This window comes from Sinocyclocheilus anshuiensis, unplaced genomic scaffold (genome assembly GCF_001515605.1).
Source record: "Sinocyclocheilus anshuiensis isolate Anshui unplaced genomic scaffold, SAMN03320099.WGS_v1.1 scaffold327, whole genome shotgun sequence".
Taxonomy (NCBI): Eukaryota; Metazoa; Chordata; class Actinopteri; order Cypriniformes; family Cyprinidae; genus Sinocyclocheilus; species Sinocyclocheilus anshuiensis.
The window spans coordinates 511,681-536,786 of NW_015548206.1; the positions used below are offsets into that span (position 1 = coordinate 511,681).

General features: G+C 40.3%; 1 protein-coding gene across 1 annotated transcript in view; it reads left to right on the top strand.

The window, feature by feature from the left end:
• The window catches only part of tnk2b (tyrosine kinase, non-receptor, 2b), a 42,635-nt gene extending 20,456 nt beyond the window's left edge, over nucleotides 1-22,179 (top strand). The window contains exons 4-15 of the mRNA XM_016440242.1: nucleotides 4,942-5,154; nucleotides 7,782-7,934; nucleotides 8,251-8,528; nucleotides 8,835-8,961; nucleotides 9,469-9,710; nucleotides 9,746-9,829; nucleotides 10,760-10,851; nucleotides 11,512-11,556; nucleotides 12,762-14,161; nucleotides 14,770-14,865; nucleotides 15,076-15,203; nucleotides 22,028-22,179. Of these exons, the coding sequence (XP_016295728.1) occupies nucleotides 4,942-5,154; nucleotides 7,782-7,934; nucleotides 8,251-8,528; nucleotides 8,835-8,961; nucleotides 9,469-9,710; nucleotides 9,746-9,829; nucleotides 10,760-10,851; nucleotides 11,512-11,556; nucleotides 12,762-14,161; nucleotides 14,770-14,865; nucleotides 15,076-15,203; nucleotides 22,028-22,034 (2,865 nt within the window). The 3' untranslated portion in view covers nucleotides 22,035-22,179. The remainder of the gene's footprint in view (nucleotides 1-4,941; nucleotides 5,155-7,781; nucleotides 7,935-8,250; nucleotides 8,529-8,834; nucleotides 8,962-9,468; nucleotides 9,711-9,745; nucleotides 9,830-10,759; nucleotides 10,852-11,511; nucleotides 11,557-12,761; nucleotides 14,162-14,769; nucleotides 14,866-15,075; nucleotides 15,204-22,027) is intronic.
• Nucleotides 22,180-25,106: the final 2,927 nt, after the last annotated feature.

The window sequence follows — 25,106 nt, forward strand, 5'->3', positions numbered from 1 at the left end:
ATATAATCATTTATTAATCAATTATCATTTTGACATATCTTTTCTTTATTTAAAGGCTGAAATGTGAGGTTTACCTTTTTATGAAACTTTTTCAAAGCTTTATTTGAACATTTACATTAGATATTTCAACATGCTATTAAACTGTTGTCAGTCAAGATGTCATTTAAAGTCCGAACATCATTGGTAATGTTATTGTTTTAGTGATTATGCAAACAAAAAGTCATTTTATTTGTTGTTTGTTGATTTTTAAATATAAAACTTGGTGAAGTTGTTTATGTGTCGGTACTTTTTTAACATCTCCAGCACATTTTAACAATACCGTGATAATACTGATAACCGTGATAATTTTGGTCACTATAATCGTGATAAGAAATTTTCATACCGTTACATCCCTAAGCTGATACCTATTGTATTTAAATGGAATTATCTGAGGAATAAATAATGTTGAAACTAGAAATGTAGCTTGTTTCCCTTCATCACCACAATTTCATTGAACAATCCTGTCTGAGTGCCGAAAATGCACGAAATTGTCAATTTAAGGCATATTAACTTGCTCTCAGTAGCCTGCTCATAAGATTCTGTATTTGAATCAGTTTCTGGGATATTTGGAAGAAGGGATTTTGTTCATTTTAACAGCTTCTGAAGCTAACAAGAGTTCAAATATGCAGTATTGTAACTACATGTTACTGCATTGAGAACCCACTATCTCTGGAATTAAACCATATATGGCATGAAATATGAAAATTCCAAAAGAAACGTTTCTTAGGAACCAGAACTTAAAATTATATTAAGATATATTTAATACTTTGAGTTGCAGTCATGCAAACTTTGTAAAACAACGTTTTTGGCTCCCAGAGGGGTATGTTGTATGCAATTGTTGTGACAAAGGGAAACAAGCTACATTTCTTGTTGCAAACTTATTTGTTCTTCATACATTCTTTTTTAAATGCAATAAGTATAAGCAATATGCAAAGTGACCCACATTTGGTTTTTGTACAATTTAACTGTGTATCAAACAAATTATCTCAGGTAGCCACATTAAAATCCCAATATCTCTGGAAATAAAACTTATAGGGCCTTAAGATAGGTAAGATACCATAAGAAAGTGTGTTTAAAAAAAATCCTTAATACTTAATGCAAGAATTGCTTTGTCCCATTTTTGAACTGTCAACATTTCACGAGCCGGTCCAAAACTGTGGAATGACCTCTCCCATACTATTAGATCCGTTAACTCAATACCGGTTTTCAAAGCTATGTTAAAAGCACATAATTTAAAGACTAATGAGGAGTTGTTGTGATGCAGGTTTAGTTATTCTAAATTGTGCCTATGTTGTTATGTGATTTGTGTTGTTATTTGTGACCATGTTTGTTTTTATGTAATTTTATTGTGATATTGTGAAGCACTTTGGGCAACCTGGTATTGTATTAAACTGTGCTATATAAACAAACAAACAAACAAACATTGGCATATACTGCAAAAAAAAGATCACTAAAGTCAATAGGTTTTACTAATAGAATAGACCCACCAATTTCTGTGAAAAATATGAGGTTGGCATCTTTCTGAAGTAATTTACCCCTTTGTAATTTGACTCCAAGTCTCAGGTGAAAATTGTGAATTACTTCAAAAGCAATGAATTACTCAGTAAATATTCTTCCATGACATTTAATATTTTGGCTTTCTTAATCATTTATGTATTTCATTCTCTAGAACAAAATATATATCAAAAACAGAATATTTAGCTGGGGACCTCTGGTTTAAGTTGACAAATGTGACTAGTATTATGAGTCAACCTGGAAGCAATTTTTTTTAACTTCTTAAGCCATTTGAGAGCAAACAAATAAATAATAAAATGCATATTATACATTGTTAAACGGCAAAAAATAGCATCCATTTGTAAATGTATTTATTTAGAAAAGGCCTGTTTTTAGGTTTGTCAGACTCTTGAATGTTGGTTTGGTGTAGAAAAAAATAAGCTAGGAGCTATATTAGACTGTAAAAGGAGCAGCTTGTTTTGCCCAGAATATTTTTATTACATACAATAAACTGACCTGAATAAATGTATACTTTGCTTTGATCTGTTTCTGTACGGCTGGTTATAGTGTGTCCTCAGTGTGAGAGTTGTTTTCATAGGGCTGGATGTCTGGGTGGTGCTGACCAAAGGCCTCACTGGAGCCAGAGTCGGTTTTAACCTGAGTAAACCGCAACAGCAGTTAGTGCATTTGCAGTTATGACAGACACATTTATTAATTTCTTTGTATTTATGTTGGCCTGCACTGCTCTGTTTTTAATATTTAAAATACCACTACAATGTTTTGTTTCTGTGTTTGCCTCTTGAATGTGTGTTAAGTGTATATTTGTGCCTTCCTGGTATCTCATTTTCTAACAGTGTACAAAGAGCCAAGGCTAGAATTAGAGAGACCATAGAATGAATCTGGCTCTTCCAGCTCCATCTGACTTGCCACGTCATTAATCTCCTACTCTCACTTTTATTTACACAATAGACTGTGTATGTGTGTGTGCTCATTTACAATATGTGTTGAGAGGAAGTGTGGATGTGGGAGTGATATGCACACAGGATTGACAAATGATTGCTCTTGTCTAAACCATCAGCTTGTAGGGCAAATTCCTCTGTCTGTGGGATGAGGACATCTTGACCTTTGGCACCAGAAATGGCACACTTGTGTTAAAGGAAGCACAAACACAGATATCCTCTACTCCGGAGGAAAATGTGCATAAATTTTACCTTTTTGGGTACAGCAGCTTGCCATTGGTGCAGTACCCTTAAAGGGACAACAGTGTACCTTATTTAACCCTAAAAGGTGCATGTTAGTAGTAATATTACCTTAAGGTACTACTATGAACCTTTTAGGTGTAGATAAGGTATAGAGTTGTCCCTTTGATGTTAAAAAGCGTCAGGCTTTTGTACCCCTAAAGGTACAATTTTGAACATCTGAAAGTGTACATGATTATGTTAACTACTTTTATAAAGTCACATATAAAGTACATGCACACAGTTTGATATGGATGATATGTGACCATCCACTTAGCCTCCTCTCAGCTCTTTCATACATGTCAAATAATGAAACCAACACACACACATACACAGACTTATTTCCTCACTTGTGTGGAGGCTTTAATTGCAGCTTTGGCCTGGGCCTACAGGAAGTGGCCTGAGAGGATGAGAGCTTTCTAAAATTACACCTGTTTGTTTCCGTTCCTGGCATCGAGAACAGACTGAGTAATCTGCCTCCTCACTCCACTGTTAGTGTGTGTGGGCATGCTTTAGTTGACACTTACCCTTAGTAAGTGTTCTCCTGTTTCACATGTTGCTTTCATGCAAATATGTGTGGATGCCTATATAGTTTTGTGTTTGAATGTGTTTTGTGACAGAGTTTTGGTGGCAATTATTATGTAGACAGTAAAACCTGAACCATCTATATTGTGCAGAGCAACAATTCCCGCTTTGAAACAGCTTAATAAACATACTAATTAATGTCTTAATGAAGATGTAAAAATATAAAAAGCTATTGTGAGGGTCAGGAAACAAAAATATCATTGGCTCAGTATACAAATGTCAATGGAAAGTCCAGAACCGAGATGGAAAGATGAGTTTGGATTTGTTACTCATTGAGGCATTTGTCAGTGTGTAATATATGTTTGCTATGTGTATGGTTATCAGACAGTAGTCTGGGGTTCAAGGCTCTGTCTAGATTCTCTATATTCACTCTGGTCCCAGTTCAGTTCTTCTATTTTCAGCCTGTCCATCAAATCCAGGCTCTCACTCTCAAGGATACAGACATTGTGTTCCGGCCTTCTCTATTTCTGTTTTCTCTTTTTTTTTTTTGCAGTGTCACCACTCTCTCTAATCTGATGTTTCTGTCTATTTTTAATGGGTTAAAGTCAGGGCCACCTCTCACTCCTCCACCTTCCGTTCACGTCCATCCTCCTTGTCCCTTGAGTTTGTAGTCCCTGGCTTCCCTCAGTCACCTTTATTTATATAGCGCTTTTAACAATACAGATTGTGTCAAAGCAACTGAACAGCATTAATTAGGAAAATAGTGTGTCAATAATGCAAAATGACAATAGTCAACACTCATTTTTCAGTTAAAGGCAGTTCATCATTGAATCCAGCTCAGTTCAGTTTAAATAGTCTCTGTGCAACCAAGTCAACGATATCGCTGGAAATGAAGTGTCCCCAACTAAGCAAGCCAGAGGCGACAGCGGCAAGGAACCAAAACTCCATCGGTGAGAGAATGGAGAAAATACCTTGGGAGAAACCAGGCTCAGTCGGGGGGCCAGTTCTCCTCTGACCAGACGAACCAGCAGTACGGAAAAATCAATTTAAGACGTAATAAAGTAATCAGATCTAGCAGTTTTTAATGCTTTTCTGTAGGATAGGTTACTTTCCCGCCAAGCAATACGAAATACCTCTAGTTTTGTTTTCCTCCAGCTGCGCTCCATTTTCCGGGCTGCTCTCTTTAGGGTGCGAGTGTGCTCATTATACCACGGTGTCAGACTGTTTTCCGTAATCTTCCTTAAGCGTAAAGGAGCAAATGCATTTAAAATGTCCACACTCTGGTCCTTGATAGCTCAGCTCTCCTTGGCCAACCCACAGGCTCCTCATACAAAGTGCCTCAAGAGCCGATAAGCAGTTAGAAAGAGCAGTTCTTCGTGGAATCACTCTCTCTCTCTCTCTCTCTCTTTTTCCTTTCTTTTATTGTGATTTCTACTGTTGTCCTTCTTTTAGGTTTTGGGATGTTCCGTTAGCACATATCATTACCGTAATGGGATAGAGACTGTCCAAGGAGTCCTCAAGTTCCTGGTACACATTTGATGCAGTTCTGTCTGCACACAATTAAAACATTGTTTGTGCACATAGGTTGCTGAGGGCTTTTACTTGTCACCTCTAGATGTTGACTTTGTTGTTGTTTATCCCTCAGGTGTTCAGTGGCAAGAGACCAGAAGGAGACTTCAATCCCCAGCCGGCCAGTACGTTCCGAAAACTCACCGCCACACCTCCTCCAGTGGATGGCCAGCAGCAGGCCCTCACCTGTCTCATCAGTGAGAAAGACCTGGCCCTCTTTGAGAAACTGGGCGATGGCTCCTTCGGCGTTGTCAAGCGCGGAGAGTGGTTCACGCCAAATGGAAAAGTGGTGAGTAGACCTGCAAACTTAATTGTTAAAAGATTGCGATCTCGACTCAAACACTCGCGCGATCTTATTCCTAAATGACAACAATTCAGCTGTCTTATAAGCCTGTTCTGAGTGTGAAGCCAGTGTCATTTATTAACATGCTGCTCATGCTACATCGATGCTGGCACTGTAAAACATTCAAATCTTTGTTCGTGCTGTCGCTGATCAGGAGAGAGCAGCTGCCATGAATATGTACAGCGTGAAACAGCTTCACAAATAGCACACATTATCATTATTTCTGTGTTATAAACATTACACAAAAATTTTCTGTTACAAAATAACGGAAGTACTGGGGTAAAAAAAATATAGTTTGGGTGTTAATTGAAATCTACAGCAGTGCTCAAAATAGAGTTAATAATCTTTTAAAATTATTTTGATTCTTTGTGTTGTGTGCCAGGAGGTGGCAACAACTTGACTAAAAAATGTATTTGTCATGGAATCATTCATTCAGAGATTCATTCACAAATGCTGCTTCCTTCAATAAAAGCAGGTCTTTATTAATGAGACATTGACATATTTTTTCAATTAAAAAAATATATTCAAATTAATATATATGGTCATGAACATTTTGTAATCAGAATTATGGGAGAATCACAAAAAAAAATCATGATTGTGAATTTATTCAGAATCATTCAGAGTTCTAGTGGTGAGTGGGGGAGGAGAGAAAGGTTAAAGTGTTTGGAAAAACAGAGGGAGCTTTGTTAAAAACACCAGCTTTGCAGATGCAGAATTCAGCCACCATCTCAGTCATGCAACTAGGATGTACTCAAGATGAGGATTCAGATTGTACCATTGACATTTTAGTGATATGTTTATCTGTTAATCTTTTTTTTAAATCTCCAACACTTGAAATCAGAAATTGAGGTAACACTTTAGTTAAAGGGACCAATTCTCACTATTAACTAGTTGCTTATTTGCATGCCTATTATTAAAATATTGACTGTTTATTAGTACTTATAAAGCACATATTCTTGTTGGAAATTTTCTACATCCCTAATCCTACCCAATACCTGAACTTAACAACTACCTTGCTAACTATTAGCAACAAATTAGCAGTTTATTGAGGCAAAAGCCGTAGTTAATAGTTTGTCAATGGCGAGCATTGGACCTTAAAATAAAGTGTGACCATTAATGCCATTAATTGCACATTTTGGCAGGAACATTGTTGGTTACATTCAGAAACTGAGATCAACAAAGGAATAGCTTTCAGACACTTTGCATCTGTGGTCCCACCTTTCCCTTAAAGTGTGCCAGGGCTCCTTGTGAACATCCTGTTTCAGGGCTGATCTCTATGTGTCATTGTAGCAGCTGTGTTCTCCAGAGGAGCTTTGTGGGAGAGATGGGCCTCTAATGACCTGATGAGGGGTCAGATGTCATGTGAACTGAGCCGGAGGCTGTAGTGATAGTGTGTATTGCACACCAAAGGGTTCTTTCCACATAGGACTTGAGTGGGAACATCTTTCCTGTGGCCATCTGTGCAAATCAAACACTGCTTCATTGCGCTATACAGAAAAATGTGAGGACCGAGCTGAGATTTATGTCAACTGCTCTTTTCATACATGTTACATTCAAATACCCTCATCCAACTTAATGATTATAGCCTTTAAGGCAGTGGTCTCAAACTCAATTCCTGGAGGGCCACAGCTCTGCAGAGTTTAGCTCCAACCAACTCCAACTCACACCTGCTTGGAAGTTTCTAGTAATCCTGAAGACCTCGATTAGCTGGATCAGGTGTGTTTAATTAGGGTTGGATCTAAACTGTGCAGAGCTGTGGCCCTCTAGGAATTGAGTTTGAGACCACTGCTTTAAGGCAAGCATCACTATTACTGTTTTTCAAAAATAGAAATGAAGATTTGAACAAACCCCTGACCCTCAATGCGATACTTGTCCTGCATTTGTGTTCTACACTGTACATGCATATCACATAAAAAAATCTGAGTAGAGTGCTTTTACTTTTCTGACTTGAATTGGACTTGATCAGTTTTCACATGCAAGGCAATTAAGCAGATGAAGAAAATATCCTACACAACAGAAGAAACTGGTGGACAACATAGTGTCAAATACATTCTAACGATGTATGCATATTACTTACACTACCAGGTAAATTCATACGTAGTTTCCCAAAACATTTTTTGATTGACACCTGCTTTGAACTTACAGAAGGATGGCATGCAGAAAGATGCCATTTATTTGCACTATTTAGTTCTTTCTGAAAATGAAAAACCTATTTAACCATTTAAAATCTATTTAAACTCATGAAGTAATGCAGACGGGTCTGGTCATAATTTAGGCAGAGTAATGGCAGATGTTAAATGATTTCTTTCCAAAAGGTGGAACTTCAGCCAGAGTCCAAGCTGAGCACAGGGAATAAAGTTGCTCTGCGATTATGCTCTGAACTTCAGTGATGACCAGCAACAGTGTAGACACAGGTCTCAGAGGGGGTCATTAGTGTGTGTGGGATTGTGATGTGTACAAGCTAGTCCAGCTGCTGGGAGCTCTCCCCAGCAAAGGCAGATGAGTTCTCGTGCAGGGACTTATGATGAATTTGATTTCCTGTCTGAGTTGTTCTTTCAACATGTCCTCCTCAGCTCAATGTGGCAGTGAAGTGTCTGAAGACGGACGTGCTCAACCAACCAGATGCTCTGGATGACTTCATCTGTGAGGTCAATGCCATGCACTCTCTTGACCACCAGAACCTCATTCGTCTCTATGGAGTCGTCCTCACACACCCCATGAAGATGGTGAGTGAGTGTGCGTGTTAACATCTACATCAAATTGGAGGCAAAGACATGGTGCTAAAGTATCAACGTCTTGAGAAGGCAGGGCTGAGCTAAAATAAGGCTTGACATTTGCGTGCTCTCTTAGACTCATTTGCTGACACTGACTTCTCTAGTTATTCCTGATTGGCAGTGTTCATTGTCTCTGACAGCAAGATGCTTCTTGCCAAATCAGTTTTTCAGTTGAAAATTAAATTAAATGAAACGTAATATTATGCCCCTCTTCTTCCCCTGCTTCCCTTCTCTAAATTACCCTCTTTATTACCCTTCTTTCTCTAAGGTGACTGAGCTTGCACCTCTCGGCTCCATGCTGGATCGCTTGCGAAAGACCCTGGGCCATTTCCTCATTTCCACTTTGTGTCAGTACACCATCCAGATATCTAATGGCATGGCCTACCTAGAGTCCAAGCGCTTTGTCCACCGAGACTTGGCCGCCAGAAACATCCTCCTGGCTTCCAGTGAGCAGGTCAAAATCGGTGACTTCGGACTGATGAGGGCGCTGCCTAAGAATGATGACCATTATGTCATGCAAGAGCATCGCAAAGTCCCATTTGCCTGGTGAGAGAGAGGGTTGGAGAGACTGAATATATATTTACAATTGAAAAGTTTGTTTGCATGTGGTTTGAATCTGTCGAGAAGGGATACGGAGAGCTTTAAATAATTTGGTTGGTTTTGTTTGTATGCAGTGACAGGCCAGAATTTAGGATTCAGATTGAATTTGAATGAGGTCATTGTTTATGGCCCTTGATTGGATTAACTGAACTGTGCATGATCCTCATGTCATTTTCCACTTGGTGGGTTGTTTATTTACGGGCATTTTATTCTACTGACCTAATTTCTGCATGGTGTTTTTTTCTTACATAGGTGTGCCCCAGAGAGCTTGAAGACACGCACGTTTTCTCACGCAACAGACACATGGATGTTTGGTGTGACACTGTGGGAAATGTTTACCTATGGTCAGGAGCCATGGCTGGGTCTAAATGGTAGTCAGGTACACTCTGAATTTCCATTTAGTCATAAACATCTGCCTAATGAAAGACTAGCTTTGATATTTGACAGTAATCCCAAAAATCAAGACATTTTGAGCCTAATATTGCATTTGCTTCTGAATAGTGATCATAGGGCTGGACAATAATTCAATATCAATATGTATCGCGATGTATGGCTGTTATTTTTTTCAATAACGGTGATATGATTTTTAAACACATTTCCGATATTTCGATATACATGACCAGTTTCCCATACATTGATTTATTTGTGCCGTTTGACTTCGTTGAATAAACATGAGCACTGCACGTTTCAAAATCATAACACGGCACGGGTGTTTTATATGAATGTATCTCTGAAGGGAACCGACTGTCTTCAGAAAAGTTTCGATGGCATTTAAATATATCGTGATATCAATTTTGGCCATATCGTCCAGCCCTAAGTGATCATGCTATTATTGTATACTGGTTAAGAAAATCATAAGAAAAAATTAAATATGTGTTTGTGACAGATCCTCCACAAAATAGATAAAGAGGGTGACAGACTGCCTAAGCCTGAGGACTGTCCTCAGGACATCTATAATGTCATGATGCAGTGCTGGGCTCAGAAACCAGATGACAGGCCCACCTTTGTGGCTCTAAGGGAATTTCTAGTGGAGACCATGCCTACAGACATGAGGGCCCTGCAAGACTTTGATGAACCTGACAAGCTTCAAATCCAGATGAATGATGTCATAACCATCATAGAGGGCAGGTGAGCTTTTATATAGAATGTAATGGGACTTATAGATTCATGAAGAACAGCTTTATTCACACGGGCCATGGAGACACTAACCCTCACTGCTGCTGGGGCTTTCCTGACAGGATCGATGAGTGAGTCTCTTAAATGTAATCTCACATGTACATTCTGTAATTTCTGTAGTTTTTATTGTATTCTCTGAAATAATGAGTTTTAATTGATGGTTCTCCAGTGGTTTTTTTTTTTTCAAATGCTAGTGGCAATTTTTAAGGAGTACAGTGGCTCTATTCTTATGTATGTTCATTTTTGAGAGCTTAAGTATTTATTGGCCACACAGTCAATTATCGGCTTAACTTTGGCTGATTAATTGTACCATTGGCTGACCGATGTATCAGTCAATCGCTTGTTTAAACGCATGTCTGTTGGTTTTTATGTGTTATGTAACCAGTGATCTCACAAAACATGTTTATGTTCTGCTAACTTCCCACAGAACCCCGCTTCTCTTTTAATAAGCTGCTCCCAAAACTACAGCATATTTTAATAAATGCCACATTAATACAGATCAGAGTAGGGCTCCCTGAGATGAATGAGGAAATAATACCTAACTTGTTTGTTTGTAGTGAGGACTAGCATGCAAAGTGTAACTGTGTATACTAGAGGGCCTGTCCACTGGATGGACAGTTACTTCTGTCATGGCCAATAAGTAAATTGCTACATTCACTAACATGAAGCCACAGCCCAAGTCTTTGCACACGAGGACCGCATATAAGCACTTTGCTTCATCAGCACAAGGTGGCAGTAGAACACAGTACACTCTATCTCTGCCATAAACTTGGCTGCATCAACTGATATCACAGCTGTAAATACCTCCATAAAACATCCAGAAATATAAGGGCTGCTGTTAAAATCTGAAATGTCTTTTTATTACTTTGGTTGTACAGTGTCATTAAATCTTCGTTTGGCAGAGTTCCAGAGCCTGTTTTTCTCAACTTAGGTCTAAGAAATGGTCTCCTATATACACTGATGGGCTGCTAAATGCTTTTGTCATTCTGTTTCTTTTGCAGTCTTTATCTTGGGAATCCCATGGATCCTCCAGATGTGCTGGGGCTGGAGCTGAACTCTGCCAGACCAACTCAACTCCCTGGACGTGCTAAGAGTGAGCACGTCTTTCAATTAGTAAAGTGCAAACATTATTAAACATGCTTCCCATGGTCATAGAAAAACTAGAATGTTAAGGTATTTTAAAATTGTGCTTTCAGGCCTGAAGAAATCATGTAATGTAAAAAAAAATGTATCACAGATTCAACAAAAATATTAGGCAACACAACTGTTTTATTGATAAGAAATGTTTCTTCTCACTCAAATTTGTAAATGCCGCTATGAGCTAAAACCCAGAACAGAAATGGTTAATAGACATTGTGACCAATGAGGAGACAGTTCACAAAAGAGTGTAACTAAGTGGAAGAAACATTTGAATGATTTTCTCCATTTAGAACAAAACAAGTAAACTACTTATCTGAGAGTGGTCTGAATGATTTACTGGCAAATCAGTTAAATCATTTAAATGCTTATCTAGAAATAATAAATTATGGAAAGTAATTTATTGGTTAAAAAGTGTGGGAACCTTGTAATCCAAAACCTGACTTGAAACTACTGATTAAAAAAATAACTCCAACCTCTCAAACCTTTAATACAGGTCCTCATGCTTTATGCTTCTTTCTTCTCTCTCTGTTATGTACTTATTGTTCTTATGTTTTTTTTTTCCAACCTGCTTTTTTTGCATATGCTATCTTTAACTTGCGTGCTTGCTCTGCAGAGGAGCCTCCCCCTCGGCCCCCTCAGCCACCTTTGCTGGTTAAGAGTAAGTGTGGATCCTCAGTTCAGTTTAAAATTGCTCATGCCCCCTCTGTTCTCTCCTAGCACCCATCTTCAAAGGTACAGCACATCTGTATTGTATGCATTTGTGTTTGCTCTTTCACTCCCTCTGGTTCTTTCTTAATTGCTCCAGTTTTTTTGTTATCTGTTTGTCATGCGTTTGCTGTGGTCTCATGCACTGACATGACGTATGGTAAACAGCCGGTCCCATAATATCCATTTTTTTACCAAAATGATGCTGATTACAGAGCTGCTACTCTGCAAGTGATCTAAAAACCTCTCTAAGAACTGGTCCGCATTTCATTGACTTGAAAGTTGAATGATGACATAACTATGTTGCTACATGTTGTACTACATGTTTTTCCTTTTTTATTAAATTTTTTTTATTGGCCCCACTTTATATTAAGTGGCCTTAACTACTATGTACTTACATCAAAAATTAATATTGTATTGCAAAACACTTTTGCTGCTATTGAGGTGGGATATGGGTAAGGTTAGGGAAATGTTTGTTGGTATGGGTAGGTTTAAGGGTGGGTTAAGGTGTAAGGGATGGGTCAACTGTGTAATTATAAATGTAATTACAGAAATTAATTACAGATGTAATTACATGCAGGTATTTTTAAAATATAAGTACAATGTAAAAACATGTATGTACACAATAAGTGCATTGTACCAAATTATTAATTTAAATGTAAGTACATAGTTGTTAAGGCCACTTAATATAAAGTGGGTCCTTTTTATTTTTCACAAAAACATTTAGTTTGAGATCAAACAATAATTTGTAGATACCGGCAGGAGTGTCACAAACCCTTGTAGTTGAAGACTGAACCACCATTTTTGTATGTAGAAGCCAAAGATTTCTGTCTGTTAGCATTTCTGTTCATGTCAGTGGCAGTTGTTACCCGTCTCAGTGAGACCATATTAACCTACATAACCTAGACCTTTATAGAATCGCTTAGACACACTATGAGACATGTTAGTGTTCATTAGTTTCTCTGGAGGAATGCAAGATATACTGTACCTACAGTACATGACTGTTCTAATGTGTGCTCAGTGTTTTATATTTTAACCCCGAAAAATATTTCTTCTGTTTTACAGTTCCTGTCATTAAATTACAATTACAATTTCAAGCTCAACAGACATTTCAGCAAACATTTGTTTACAATTTTTTTTTTTTTGTCATGTGACTAGAACCCTCCTACGATGCTGTTGCTGAGGACGAGGACCAAACTTCATCAGGCCTTCGGCAGCTCTCTTTGAAGAAGAAGGGCATTAAGCTCAAACCAGCTGCCTGGGTCTGTGCTACCAAATTAGGTGATCGCTCCACATACAGTGTGCGGACTCCAGGGGGCAGCACTCCCACAGAAGTCTCTCTCATAGACTTTGGAGAAGAGTTTCCAACGGCCACACCTTCACCCTCTCCTGTGGTGGAGCTTCAGATCCCAACCCTGGCTAAACTGGCACTTGAAGCAGAGAACATTTTAGACAGAACTCCTCCACAGAGCCCCTCACGCTCTCTACCCCGCCCCCTTCACCCTACCCCAGTGGTGGACTGGGATGCCCGGCCCCTCCCTCCACCCCCAGCCTATGATGATGTAGCACAAGATGAGGATGACTTTGAAGTGAGCTCCATTAACAGTGCAGAACGAGGAGCTGATGAACTATGCTCTCCACGTATGTCCTGCACTCCCACTGGAGAGTGTAAGCCTCATGTAGAAGACAATTTATTTTTGCCCTGCAGGCAGAGCAATGCCAGCACCTTCTCGCAGTCTGCTGAGATCTTCCAAGAGCTGCAGCAGGAGTGTATGAGGCACCTCAATGTACCTGTGAGCTCTACCAGCCCCGGTCTGGAGCCACACCGCCAGATAGTCCTAACTTTTTCTGAGGACAAACCACAGATACCACCACGTATCCCCATACCACCCCGTCCAGTCAAACGTGCAGGTGGCGATTATGCTCGCTGGTCTGGTGAGCTGTCTCCAATCTCTGGAAATGAGGATGATAAGGAGCGTCCACCCCAGATTCCCCCTCGAGATCCCCTCTCTCAGCCAGGCTCTCGCACGCCAAGTCCGCACGTGGGCTCCCCTCAGACTCGCAGCAGCCTCTGCTCAGGTTCCTCCATCTATGGCCCATCCTACCTCTCCACTTCACCTGCTAAACTAATGCCAACCACTCAGAGCTTTGCCTCCGATCCCAAATATGCTGCTCCCAAGGTCATCCAGGCACAGGGCAAAGATAAGGAGCCAGCCAAAGGGCCCTGCATTCTGCCTATCGTACGTGATGGCAAGAAGGTCAGCAACACGCACTACTACCTCCTGCCTGAGAGGCCTCCATATCTGGACCGCTACGATAAGTTCTTCAAAGAGGCAGAGAGTGGTGAGGAAAAGAAGCAGGTAAACACAGCCACTGTCAAGCCCATGGTTCATCAACAAGGGGATCTCAAGTCCAATTTCTCCTCCAATAACAGCAGCAGTCTGACGGGCTCTGGATTTAGAGGGGGGCTGAAGAACTCTCTCAGCCTGTGCCGAGTAAGCTCTGATGGCTCATTTAACAGGGCTGACAGCACCAGCAACCATGACAAAGTCAAACTGGTAAGAGATTTGGAGATTTATATTAAACCGATCCATGTTATTACTGGTTGTTTTCTTGAAACTTGTGCATCCGATATAAGCTCTCATGTGCTTTTTATGGCAGAATTATTCAAAAGTGGCTTTGGCTGACTATGTGGTGTCTTAATTGTAGGAACTTGCTTTGTGACCAGAGTAATTATCCTTTATTTATATTGTGGCATGCAGGCGTACCATAGTTCTGATCATAGTTTTCCAAAACCTACCTTTTCTACATGGATAACTCCATTAAGGCAAAAACTGTCCATCATGAAGGCTTACTTGCTTGATCTAAACAATCATTTTGGGTGAAGATGATCCCAGATTGTATAGTAGTAAGCTCCATGAGAAAAAGTATCCAAGATGGCAGAAGATAATGGCAATTATAGGAAGAGGCTATATGCACTCAGTGCAAATAACAATGCTATTGCATTTGCAGACATGTACAGATTTTAACTTGATTCAGTCACGTCAAAAGCTAAATACACTGTTGATTTGCACTGCAGAACTCACTTTACTATCTCTGATTATTCCAAAGCCACTCCTTCAAGGACTGTCTATGGATTTATAGTTATTGGATTTGCCCTGTTTAGGTGCAGGAGGCTGTCCATGGAGTAACGATTGAAGAATGTCAGACGGCTTTACAGAATCACAGCTGGAATGTACAGAAGGCTGTACACTACTTGAAGGTAACAGTCATCACAGTAATCATGATTCACTGGCTGGTTAGCGGTAATCAAATTGTAATAAGTAATCAGACACAAAAATACATTGTAAATCTTATTCCTCTGTTTTTGGCACATTACTTATACAGAGACTGGAAGTGCGTCCATAATGTTCTTGGAGGACCTAATGAGTTAAATTACTTTGATCCATTTTTCCCTTCTTTTGGTGCCCAGGTGGAGCAGCTCTTCTGTCTGGGCCTGAAGACAAGGGTGGAGTGTCATAAGATTCTGGAGATGTGTGACTGGAATTTGGAGTTAGCCAGCACACAACTGTTAGATTCCTATGGCTCAGTTAAGCTGAGGTAGGGTGGTCTTTAACTATGTTCACACTGCAGGCCTTAGTGTTGAATTCTGAAAACATGGAGGCCACTAAAAACAGCATTTACACGTTCATTTAAGCTGTGAATCATACAACTGAAGAGACAGAGAAAATGTTACAAAAAAATAAATAAATAATAGCAAAATTACTTTTTTTTTTCTTTTTCAAATTGCACTTTGATTTCCCCCTACTCAAGCTTTGTTTTTCATTGTTCTCAGTTCTCAATTCTTTGCTTGTTATTCCAGATGTTACAATTCTAGTTTAATGCAGAACAGGTATAGATAGATAGAATACTATCACGATTCTTTTGATGAGTATTTAAATTTCAATTCATGATTTTAAGACAATATTTCCTTATACAATTAACATTCATAAATGCATTTCTGTGCTTATGAGTTAGAATTTGAAATTTTTAAAAAGGAAATCAATTAGACTGAAAGGTCTCTAAATAACAGAAACTAGAACTGTGACAGGAAGGTTTCTGTACTTTCTTCTGTCGTTAGGCCAATCTATTGTGTTCTTGTGCGCTCTTTTTTTTTTTGTTTTTAGGCTCACTGCATTCTGATTGCACACTGACAATGAGAACAGAGGCAGAGTCAGAACTCCACTCAATGCCACTCAAAACATGACCTCCGCTTTGGAGTGTGTCTGTAGAGAGTGTATTTAATCTATGCTTTTTTTTCCCAGACCACAGGACCTAATTTAATTTGACACACCTTCCAGGTGCACCCTAAACACATCATCAGTGATGTTACCTGGGGTCATCGGGTGTTTCGGGTCTTTCAACATCATACACCCTCGCCCAGGCGACCCAGCCAGGGGTGATCAGTCCCCGACTTGTGTCTAGGTAGCTTGTGTAATCCACGGATCGCCCCTTTTGATCCACAGCCATCTTGATGCCTCCTCTGCGGCATCCATGATGTTCCTGATGGCTTTATTCTTGTGCAGTCCCCTGATTCCCAAGAGCTTGAGGGCCCTGCACAATGACTGGCCGGCAAGCCCTCGGCAGCCAACCTCAATGGGGAGGCATCTGGCGTCTTCCATCTCCTGTTACGGCATTTACCTGCCAACTCCTCGTACTTGGCCCTCTTCCGTTCAAATGCCTCTTCCATTCGGTCTTCCCAGGGCACAGTCAATTCCAGTAGAACCACCTGCCTTGATGATTCCGAAAATAGGACCATGTCAGGCCTAAGTGTGGTCGTGGCGATGGTTTCTGAAAATCTGAGCTGCCTTCCCAGGTCAACCTTTAGCTGCCAGTCTCGAGCTGTTGCTAGAAGTCCCCCCGCTGAGTTCCTGCTCCCTTGTGGTTTCTCTTCTGCCTTAACAAATCTGATTGCGTGCTGTACTGGCTGCTGGCGCTTGCTAAGAGAGATTCCGGTGCTGATTGTTCCAGCAATTACCCTTAGCACCTGGTCGTGGCGCCACCGATAACGTCCCTCTCCCAGCGCCTTAGGGCAGCAGCTTAATATATGCTCCAGGGATCCTCTTTTTTTGGCACAGGAGGCATGCAGGGGTGTCTTTCAGGCCCCACGAGAAGAGGTTGGATGGACTGGGGAGGACATCGTTGACTGATTGGATAAGGAACTGGATCCGGTATGGCTCTGCTTTCCACAGCTCAGTCCACAAGATCTTTCGGTCCATTGCTTGTTCCCATTGAGTCCACACCCCTTGTTGTCACATCCCCACTATCCTACTGATACGTCTTTCCTCCACCCCTGCTCGGATTTCTTCTTGGACCAGTTGACGCCTGCCCTTTCCTCGGGCCTTATCATACCAAGGTTTCTGGTAACAGCCAAGCCCTGCGCGTCCTGACGCCAATGTCCCCACCAGCACACTGTGCCGCAGCCATGCTTCAGCCTGGTCGACTGCCTCCTGGGCCCTCCACTTCCTACCTGTCCTCACCTCGATGCCAGCTGAGGAAACTTTGGTGTCATTGGATTCTCTGTATAGCAGTACCTCTCTTGCTCGGGAAACCATAAACTCCTCTGATAGGCCACTGAAGGGGAGTTGTAGCTTGTTCTTCCTTCCGTATAGGGCTATGCTGGTGATACTACGTAGGAGACCCAACCACCTACGTAGAGAGTGGCTGATCTTCCTCTCGAAGCCCTCGACAGTGGTTAGGGGGATGTCATAGACCAGCAGTGGCCAGAGGAGTCGCAAAAAAATTCCATGCTGGTAAATCCAGGCTTTGAACTTTCCTGGCAGCCCTGACTTGTCCACTGCAGCAATCCAGGTGTGCAACTCCTTCCCAGTTTCACGGAGGGTGGCTGTGTCCCTAAGTGTGTTGTTGAAGACTTTTCCCAGGCTCTTAACTGCCTTCTCTGTGATTGACGGAATTTGTACTCCGAGGAGGGAGAAACTGAACTTATCGGTTACGTTTCCCTTCCTCACCACAAGGGATCGGGACTTGGCTGGCTTAAAGTCCATTTGGGCCCAACTGATGAGGTGTTCAAGGCCTTGGAGGATCCATCTGCAGCCTGGTACGGATGTTGTGGTTACCGTCAGATCGTCCATAAACGCTCTGATAGGGGGCTGTCGCACACCTGACCGGGTAAGTGGGCCTCTGCATTCCACCTCTGCTGACTTAACTAGCATGTTCATAGCCATTGCGAACAAGATCACAGAGATAGTACACCCTGTGATTATTCCTTTCTCCAGCCTATGAAATGCTGATATTATTGATCCAGAGGTGACTCTCAAATTAAAGCAGCTGTAATAGTTCAAAATGAGGTCCCTGATTCAATCTGGAACATGATGTCGGATCAGTGAGGTTTCCACCAGCTTGTGCGGGATTGACCCATAAGTGTTGGCAAGGTCGAGCCACAGCACTGCCAAGGTCCCCGTCACCTTCTCGAGCCTCCCGGATTAGCTGGGTGATAACTCCTGTGTGCTCTATACAGCCTGGCACTCTCGGGATCCCACCTTTCTGAACAGCGGTGTCAATGTATTCATTCTGCAGGAGAAACTCTGTCATGCATTGGGCAACGATACTAAAAAATATCGACCCTGATCTGCTCTATGCTACTTGAGTTCTCCTCCTTCGGAATCCAGACACCCTCTGCATGTCTCCACTGCTGCGCCACTTTTCCCCTCCTCCAGATGACTTTGATGATTTTCCATAGGCGCTGAAGGACCGCGTAGGGCACTCCACTTGGACCTGGTGCTGAGTTCGTCCTAGCTGCTTTGACAACCTCCTGAACCTCTCTCAAGGTTGGGTCCTTGAGGTTAAATGCCACACTGGGTTACGGTGGGGTTGTCAACGTGCTACACGGTCCAAGTTCCTGATCTCTTGTTCTATCACTGTAATTGGTGCTGAGGTACTTATCAACCTCATCTTGAGTGCAGGAGAGTCGACCGCTACGCTTCTGCCCGAGGAGTCTCCTGGTGAATCCGATGGGATTTGCGACAAACTCTGCCCATCTGCGAGCCCTCTCCTTGCCCCTCTTTCTGTGCCACTCCGCTCGAAGGGTGAAAGTGAGCTTACTCCTTACGATGTTCCGGAGCTCAGCCAGGGCAGCTTTATCCTCCTCATTTGCCTGCTTGAACTGCCTTCTAAGCACACAGAGCTCCTGCCTCAACTGTCGGATCTTCTCCTGCTGATGATTTGGTCCCGAAACACCACTAGATGGACGCTGCTCCTTCAGGCCAAATCTCTCAGCAGCTATGTTGATAATTATTGAGCACATTGCTTGCAACCTCTGGTCAGCATCCCCTCTGGCTGTTACTTGGAGAATCTTGTCCACATCCTCATCAAAGTGGTGCCACTCATTTTCCTTATTAGCGGCGGGCCACTTAACCTGACGCTGTTCTGAAAGCCTGGCTTGGAAACGATCTAGTGGTGCGTGGAGGGTCTGGGCACTGTGGGGTGACTCCGGGCCGGGCTCCTCCTGCGTCTCACCAGGTACTTGACCTGTGCGTTGCATCACTTGTGTACCAGACAAGCACTTCATTCTGGCCTGGTGGATCTTAAGGAGTGATCTTATAAGTGACCAATATAATCATCATACATACAGTACAGTTGGAAAGATGCAAACTTTTCTGAATGCCCAAAGTAAAAATGCAGTGTGATTTCAATAAACAATAAACAAAGCTTGCCAATTCACAATGAAATACACGTCCAATATTTAACTGCAATATTTAACATGCATACAACAACTACATCCAATGTGTAAACAATATAATTTAAGAACTTAATCAGCATATTTTAAACACTGGTGACAAATGTCACTACTGCTTCACACAAAAATTGGCTGCCGCCTGATGTTTTTTGCTTGCTATTTGCATAAAGTTGAGCATCCCTGACCCTTTGGCCACTCTCAACACTTTCTCAGCGCAGGCGAGAAGCACAACTCCCATAGGAATGAACTGCAAATGCTCGCTCTGCTTCACTCACTTGCACCACCTCAGTGGACATGCACTGTAAGGGGGTTGGTGGAGAAATCGTGCATGTGTTCACATGGCAATTTTATTAAGATTTTGATTAATCGCACAGCCCTAAATGACAGTTCTTCCTAGCCAATAAATCAGTGTGGGCAGTGACATGACTACCATGTGACTTTGGCTTCCTAGTGATCACATGAGCTGAATAGATGAATGTGGACAGCTGACAGATAATTGGATTGCCGTACAATTACAGGTAATCAATATATCTAGAAAATGTCAGTGATACACATTTGTCTATTTTATATTTTCTCAGAGCTAGTAAAAGTTCCTAAATAACTCGATATTAGTGGAAAACATAGCATGACGTTATGACCTGATTTAGTGTCTATTATTGATATCAATTAGAATAATTTCTCATTAGCAGATTAAGCAAAGGGCCATAAATAAATTGCTGTGGTCTTTCATCATTAGACAACTACACACTTTTGTCATGTGATTAAAGTTGTGGCGTATTTGGGGATCCCAGATTTTACTAAAACTAGCAGAACATATAACCTATGATGTTTCATGATAAGTTTATAGTGATTATTTTTATGTATATCATAGTGATTATTTTAATTAATTCATGTTTATTTTATAATGTTGGATCCTTCTCACACCAAAAATGAAAGTAGCAGTACAGTAAATTATCTCCTATAAAATTGTTTTATACATTTTCACTTAAGTACAACTGAAGCACTGAAGTATAGCTGTTTGTATATATCAGGGTGTCCGCGGGTCCTTAAAAAGTCTTAAAATGTCTTAAATAACGTTTTCATAATATAAGGCCTTAAAAAGTCTTAAAATATATATGTTTGTAGATGAATTTAGGTGACAAAGGCAAACTATGTCTTTGAGCCTGTAAATGCAATTTGAGGCTCTTCAGCTCTTATATAAATCAGAAAAGGTGAAAGTTTCAACTCAAATGAAGCTATATAGACAAATTCACATCATAGTAAGTCAGAGTTGCCCAGTACGGACGTCACTCCCCACACTGGTTTATTGGCTAGGAAGAACCTTCAATCTATAAATAGGGGACCAATGGAGACGTTAAACCCAAACTGCACTGCATGAAACTCAAAGCTCAACATTTGGAATCACAAGCAAAGAACAGATTACTATAGAAAAAGAAAACATTATTTTGCTCAAAATTCTGATAATTTTGCTTTTCTTTTTTTCTTTTTTTGTTGTAAATATTTTCTTCATGTGTCTTCAGTTTTATGAATCACGTACATCTTTAATTCTCTAATCATAATACATTTGGCTTCAAATTGATACCATACTCCTGTAAAGCAGAATTGTGACTGATCTAAAGTGATGTATTTCACATGATTCCCAATATGACTGTTCAGACTGAGGTCATATTGAAAAACTTCAGACTTGGATTTATTGTATTGGATTTAGGAAAACATATGGAAGTGGCCCAAATCTGATTGAATTGAAAAATCATATTCCACGTGGTTTGTGCTGTGTACTCTGTTATGAAAAAAAAAACTGTTCTAAGTCATGTATTAGCAAAAAATTTGGATGGACCACTATTGGATCCAATCTTAAAATAGCCTTTCTCTCTTAATTTAACCTCCAAATTTGTTTGATATTTTTGTGCAGTATTCCTTACAAATGGCTGATTTGTAGAACGAGCCTATCACTTTCCAGAAAGCTTATGTTCTTAGTACCCAATTCCCAACTCTTCCATTTGCATTGAACAAATGACCAAAATGGATTTGCAGTACACTAGATCATAGTATGAGCAGTTGTGAGGTGAATTAAATAGAGTAGGCCTGGCATAGAATCAAACCGTTTGTAATCTAAGGTGAAATCAACCCCTTGAACTGGTAAAGCAGAGGGATTGAGGAATTCCCCTTCCCTGTGGGAAGTTTTCCTGAAACTCAGTTTTTGAAATCATACCTGTAGAGAGATGTTGGATTAATTAAATTAATTTCAGTCAATAAACATATCGATTATGCCTCAGGGCATGCTCATCCTTAGTTTTAATTCATTTTAGTTCCTGTGCTCAGTTGCAATCTGTTGATGACACTTCTGCTATAAGAAAACTTGCAGACAGGGCCAGGGGGCCGAGTCTACAAAAAGATCATGTGTATGTTATTCCAAAGTCAGCACATTTTTTTTATTATTGCCGCCAGTATAAAAAAAAAAAAGTTTGTACACTTTCACTATTTGCTTGTGCAGGACTGCATTTCAAGATGCTTTCCTGGCATTTTTGTGTAGCTTTTAATTATAATGCAAATTTTTCAATTTTTCTTTTTTCTATTTTTCCTGTCTCCTGTTTTTGATTATATAGTATGTATTAGTTTAGCTACCTATTGTGAAGTGCTGTGTGAATGTTATGTATCAAATCTTCTTCTTTTTTCTCCATTTTTGCAGACTATGATGCATTGGAAAAGCCCCATGCCCTAAAAGAATGTTGAGAGCACCGAGGGGACACTGAGGGCCAACCAGGACTCTATCCTAGCACATTTTACCTCCAGATCTGACTTGTGTGTGTGTTTGTTTGTGTGTGTGTGTGTGTGTGTGTGTGTGTGTGTGTGTGATGATCCGCTTGTCAAGATATAAAGACAGCTATAAATGTTAATGCAGACCCATTTATTCATACTGTGTGAGGGTGTTGTAGTCATGACCGAAACCAGAAGAGGGTCAAGACCAAATCCACATTCTTCTAAATTTCATGACAAAAGTCAAGACCATGAGGTTTGATTCTTATTTAACCCTCTTCTGGTCTAAGGCTTGACTCACTGGTATAAACAGGAAGAGAAATGATTTCAATTCAAATTTATCAATATATATTAAGTACAAACTATTTTTAAACTGAAGGTACAACAAAGGGGAGATAGACATGTAGGCAGATTGCCAATAAAATTCATAATCTCATGACCAACCTATTTTTACAAAGTAAAATAAAAACAAGTTCAGTTTGTTAAAAAGTACATTAAAAGTACTTGATTGACAACTTTGAAAGCCTTAAAGGTACATTTTGTAAAATCATGTTTTCTTTCAAATTTTGAAGAGACCTCGTGGTACTCTTAAAACTTCTGATCTAGAATGTATGTCTACATGGAGGATGCTGTGTTTTGGCATAGCTTGCACGATTCCACTCCTGCACAATGGCTGCATATTCAAAATACCATTCTTTCTAATGCCTATGTCGACAGCTGTCTACATAATATTCCAACAGAAGTAAAACAATCATAAACGGGTCCATACTGTGTATTCGTTTGCACATCCCATGTCACCTATGTGTTGATTTATTGTTTAATGCGTTCAGATGCCAATGAGTTGTTGTACTCTTTTTATGTTGTTTTCATAATCCATTCAGAAGACTTTTACCCCAAAATCAGATACCACCTGCTTATAAATAACATATATTTTTCATAGGAAACACTTATTTAACAGTCACTCATATGTGGTACCTGCATAGACCCTCTCAGCTAGCATTGAGTTGTAAAGTTAAACAGGAGAGAGAAACACCAAGGTGGTACAGGGTCAGACCACTATTTGGTGTCACCAGAGTGAAAGAAGAGGGCATGCTCAGTCAGGGCATAGTATTTCGATGTACTGGAATGTATGGGTTTGTGTCTCATACACAGTTTTCAAAGCCTCTCTCAAACCCTGAAGGGTGAGTATGTTTAGCCACTCACATAAAGCCCTATGGTGCAACACAGTTCTGCATCCCATAGGTTATCAAATAAATAGAGAGAAAATAAGAAGGAAAGAAAGATATTAATAGGTTAGTTTTATAGATTTAGTTTTTGTTCAGGATCTAATATTAATCTGTTTTAATTAGCATAATAATAGGATATAAACATGATCTATTTTAAACATATATATATGTGTGTTTGCTACAAATGTACATTGTAGCAAAGTGTCATTTCTTCAGTGTTGTCACATGAAAAGATATAAAATATTTACAAAAATGTGAGGGGTGTACTCAGTTCTGTGAGATACTGTATATACACGCTAATTATGTACTATGTACTAATTTCCCTCAGTTCTGTCACAGTTGCACTGGTGTTGAGATACTTTTAACCCGCTAAGAGACGATACGCAAGGAGAATAAATACTTGCACATCACTAATACAAGGCAAGAAATGACAGGTGACTGAACAGGCAGAATTCTCCACAGAACTGCAGAGACAACAAACCAGGGTGATGAGGTACTGGCAGAATGGGGGAACGCCAGAGGGAGCGAGGACCAAGGTGGAATCGGAGGGAAGGAGGATCCCGGTGGAGCCCAAAGGGTGGAGAGCTGAGGTGCAGCCAGAAGCCCAGAAGTCCGTGGTGAAACCAGGGTGACGAGAGACCAAGGTGTAGCCAGAGGGACAGGGGAGCCTGGTGGAGCTTTAGTGATGATGGGCCCCTGCGGAGCTGAGGGAGCACAGAGCCAAGGTGGAGTCAAGGGCCTGGAGTCCAGCAGCAAAGCCAAGGGATCCAGTGATGGACTGGTGATAGCCTCTGGCCTCGGGATTAAAGTGGCAACTGGCCTTAGCTCTGGGATGGTATGTTGGCAAACCCTGACTCCATGGTAAGAGATGGCACTCGCATGTGGCTCAGGGGCTCGGGCATAGAACTCTGGTCTGCAGCAGAAGATCTATATATATATATATATATAATTTCCAGTTTAACATAATTTTCTTGACGATAGAGAAATGAGGAGTGGATTTTTATATTGAGAGATTATTGACTTCTATGATGTCATCAAGTAAACAAAGAGATTCCATAATAATGGAACGTTTATCACTAATATCCAAAATAAATAAAATGCCAGATCCATTTGGAAGAAAAGGTTATAGAAGAGGTGTTTTTACAGATTTCCTTCCAGAGGTCGAGACTGGGGGAGAAAGCCAATACTATTTCCCATTTGGACATTGGTGGTGCTATTGTTTCATCGGTATTTGATATACGTTTATGTAGTTTGGTTATTAATTTTGTGGAGGTAGTGATATTCGTTATCTCTTTCATTAACTGACAGGGATGTATTTATATTAATCTTTGATTTAACTACGGACTTTATTTGTTGATAATGGAGAAACTGCTCTCCCCCAACCCCATATCTCTGAACTAGTGTGTTAAATTATATGAATTAGTTTAGAATATGTGATAGAGATGAATAATTCCTTTGTGCATCCATTTGGGTATGGTTACAAAAAAAGTTTATTTGTTATATAATATATATAGCTTTACGTGAATGTACTGGGATAAAGTTGGCTATATATCCAACTTTATGTATACAGAGCTGTGCGATAATACAGTTTACATTTTGTGACATTCTTCAAAATATTTACATTTACGATTTTACATTTTAATTTTGGTTGAACTATTCCTTTATCACTAAGACAAATGGATGAATGATTACTGGAATAAAGAATATACGAGGCTCACAATTTGTTGGCATTTATCTTAAATTCCTTTTTAGATCCTCAGGGAAAAACTGATATTTATGAAGAAT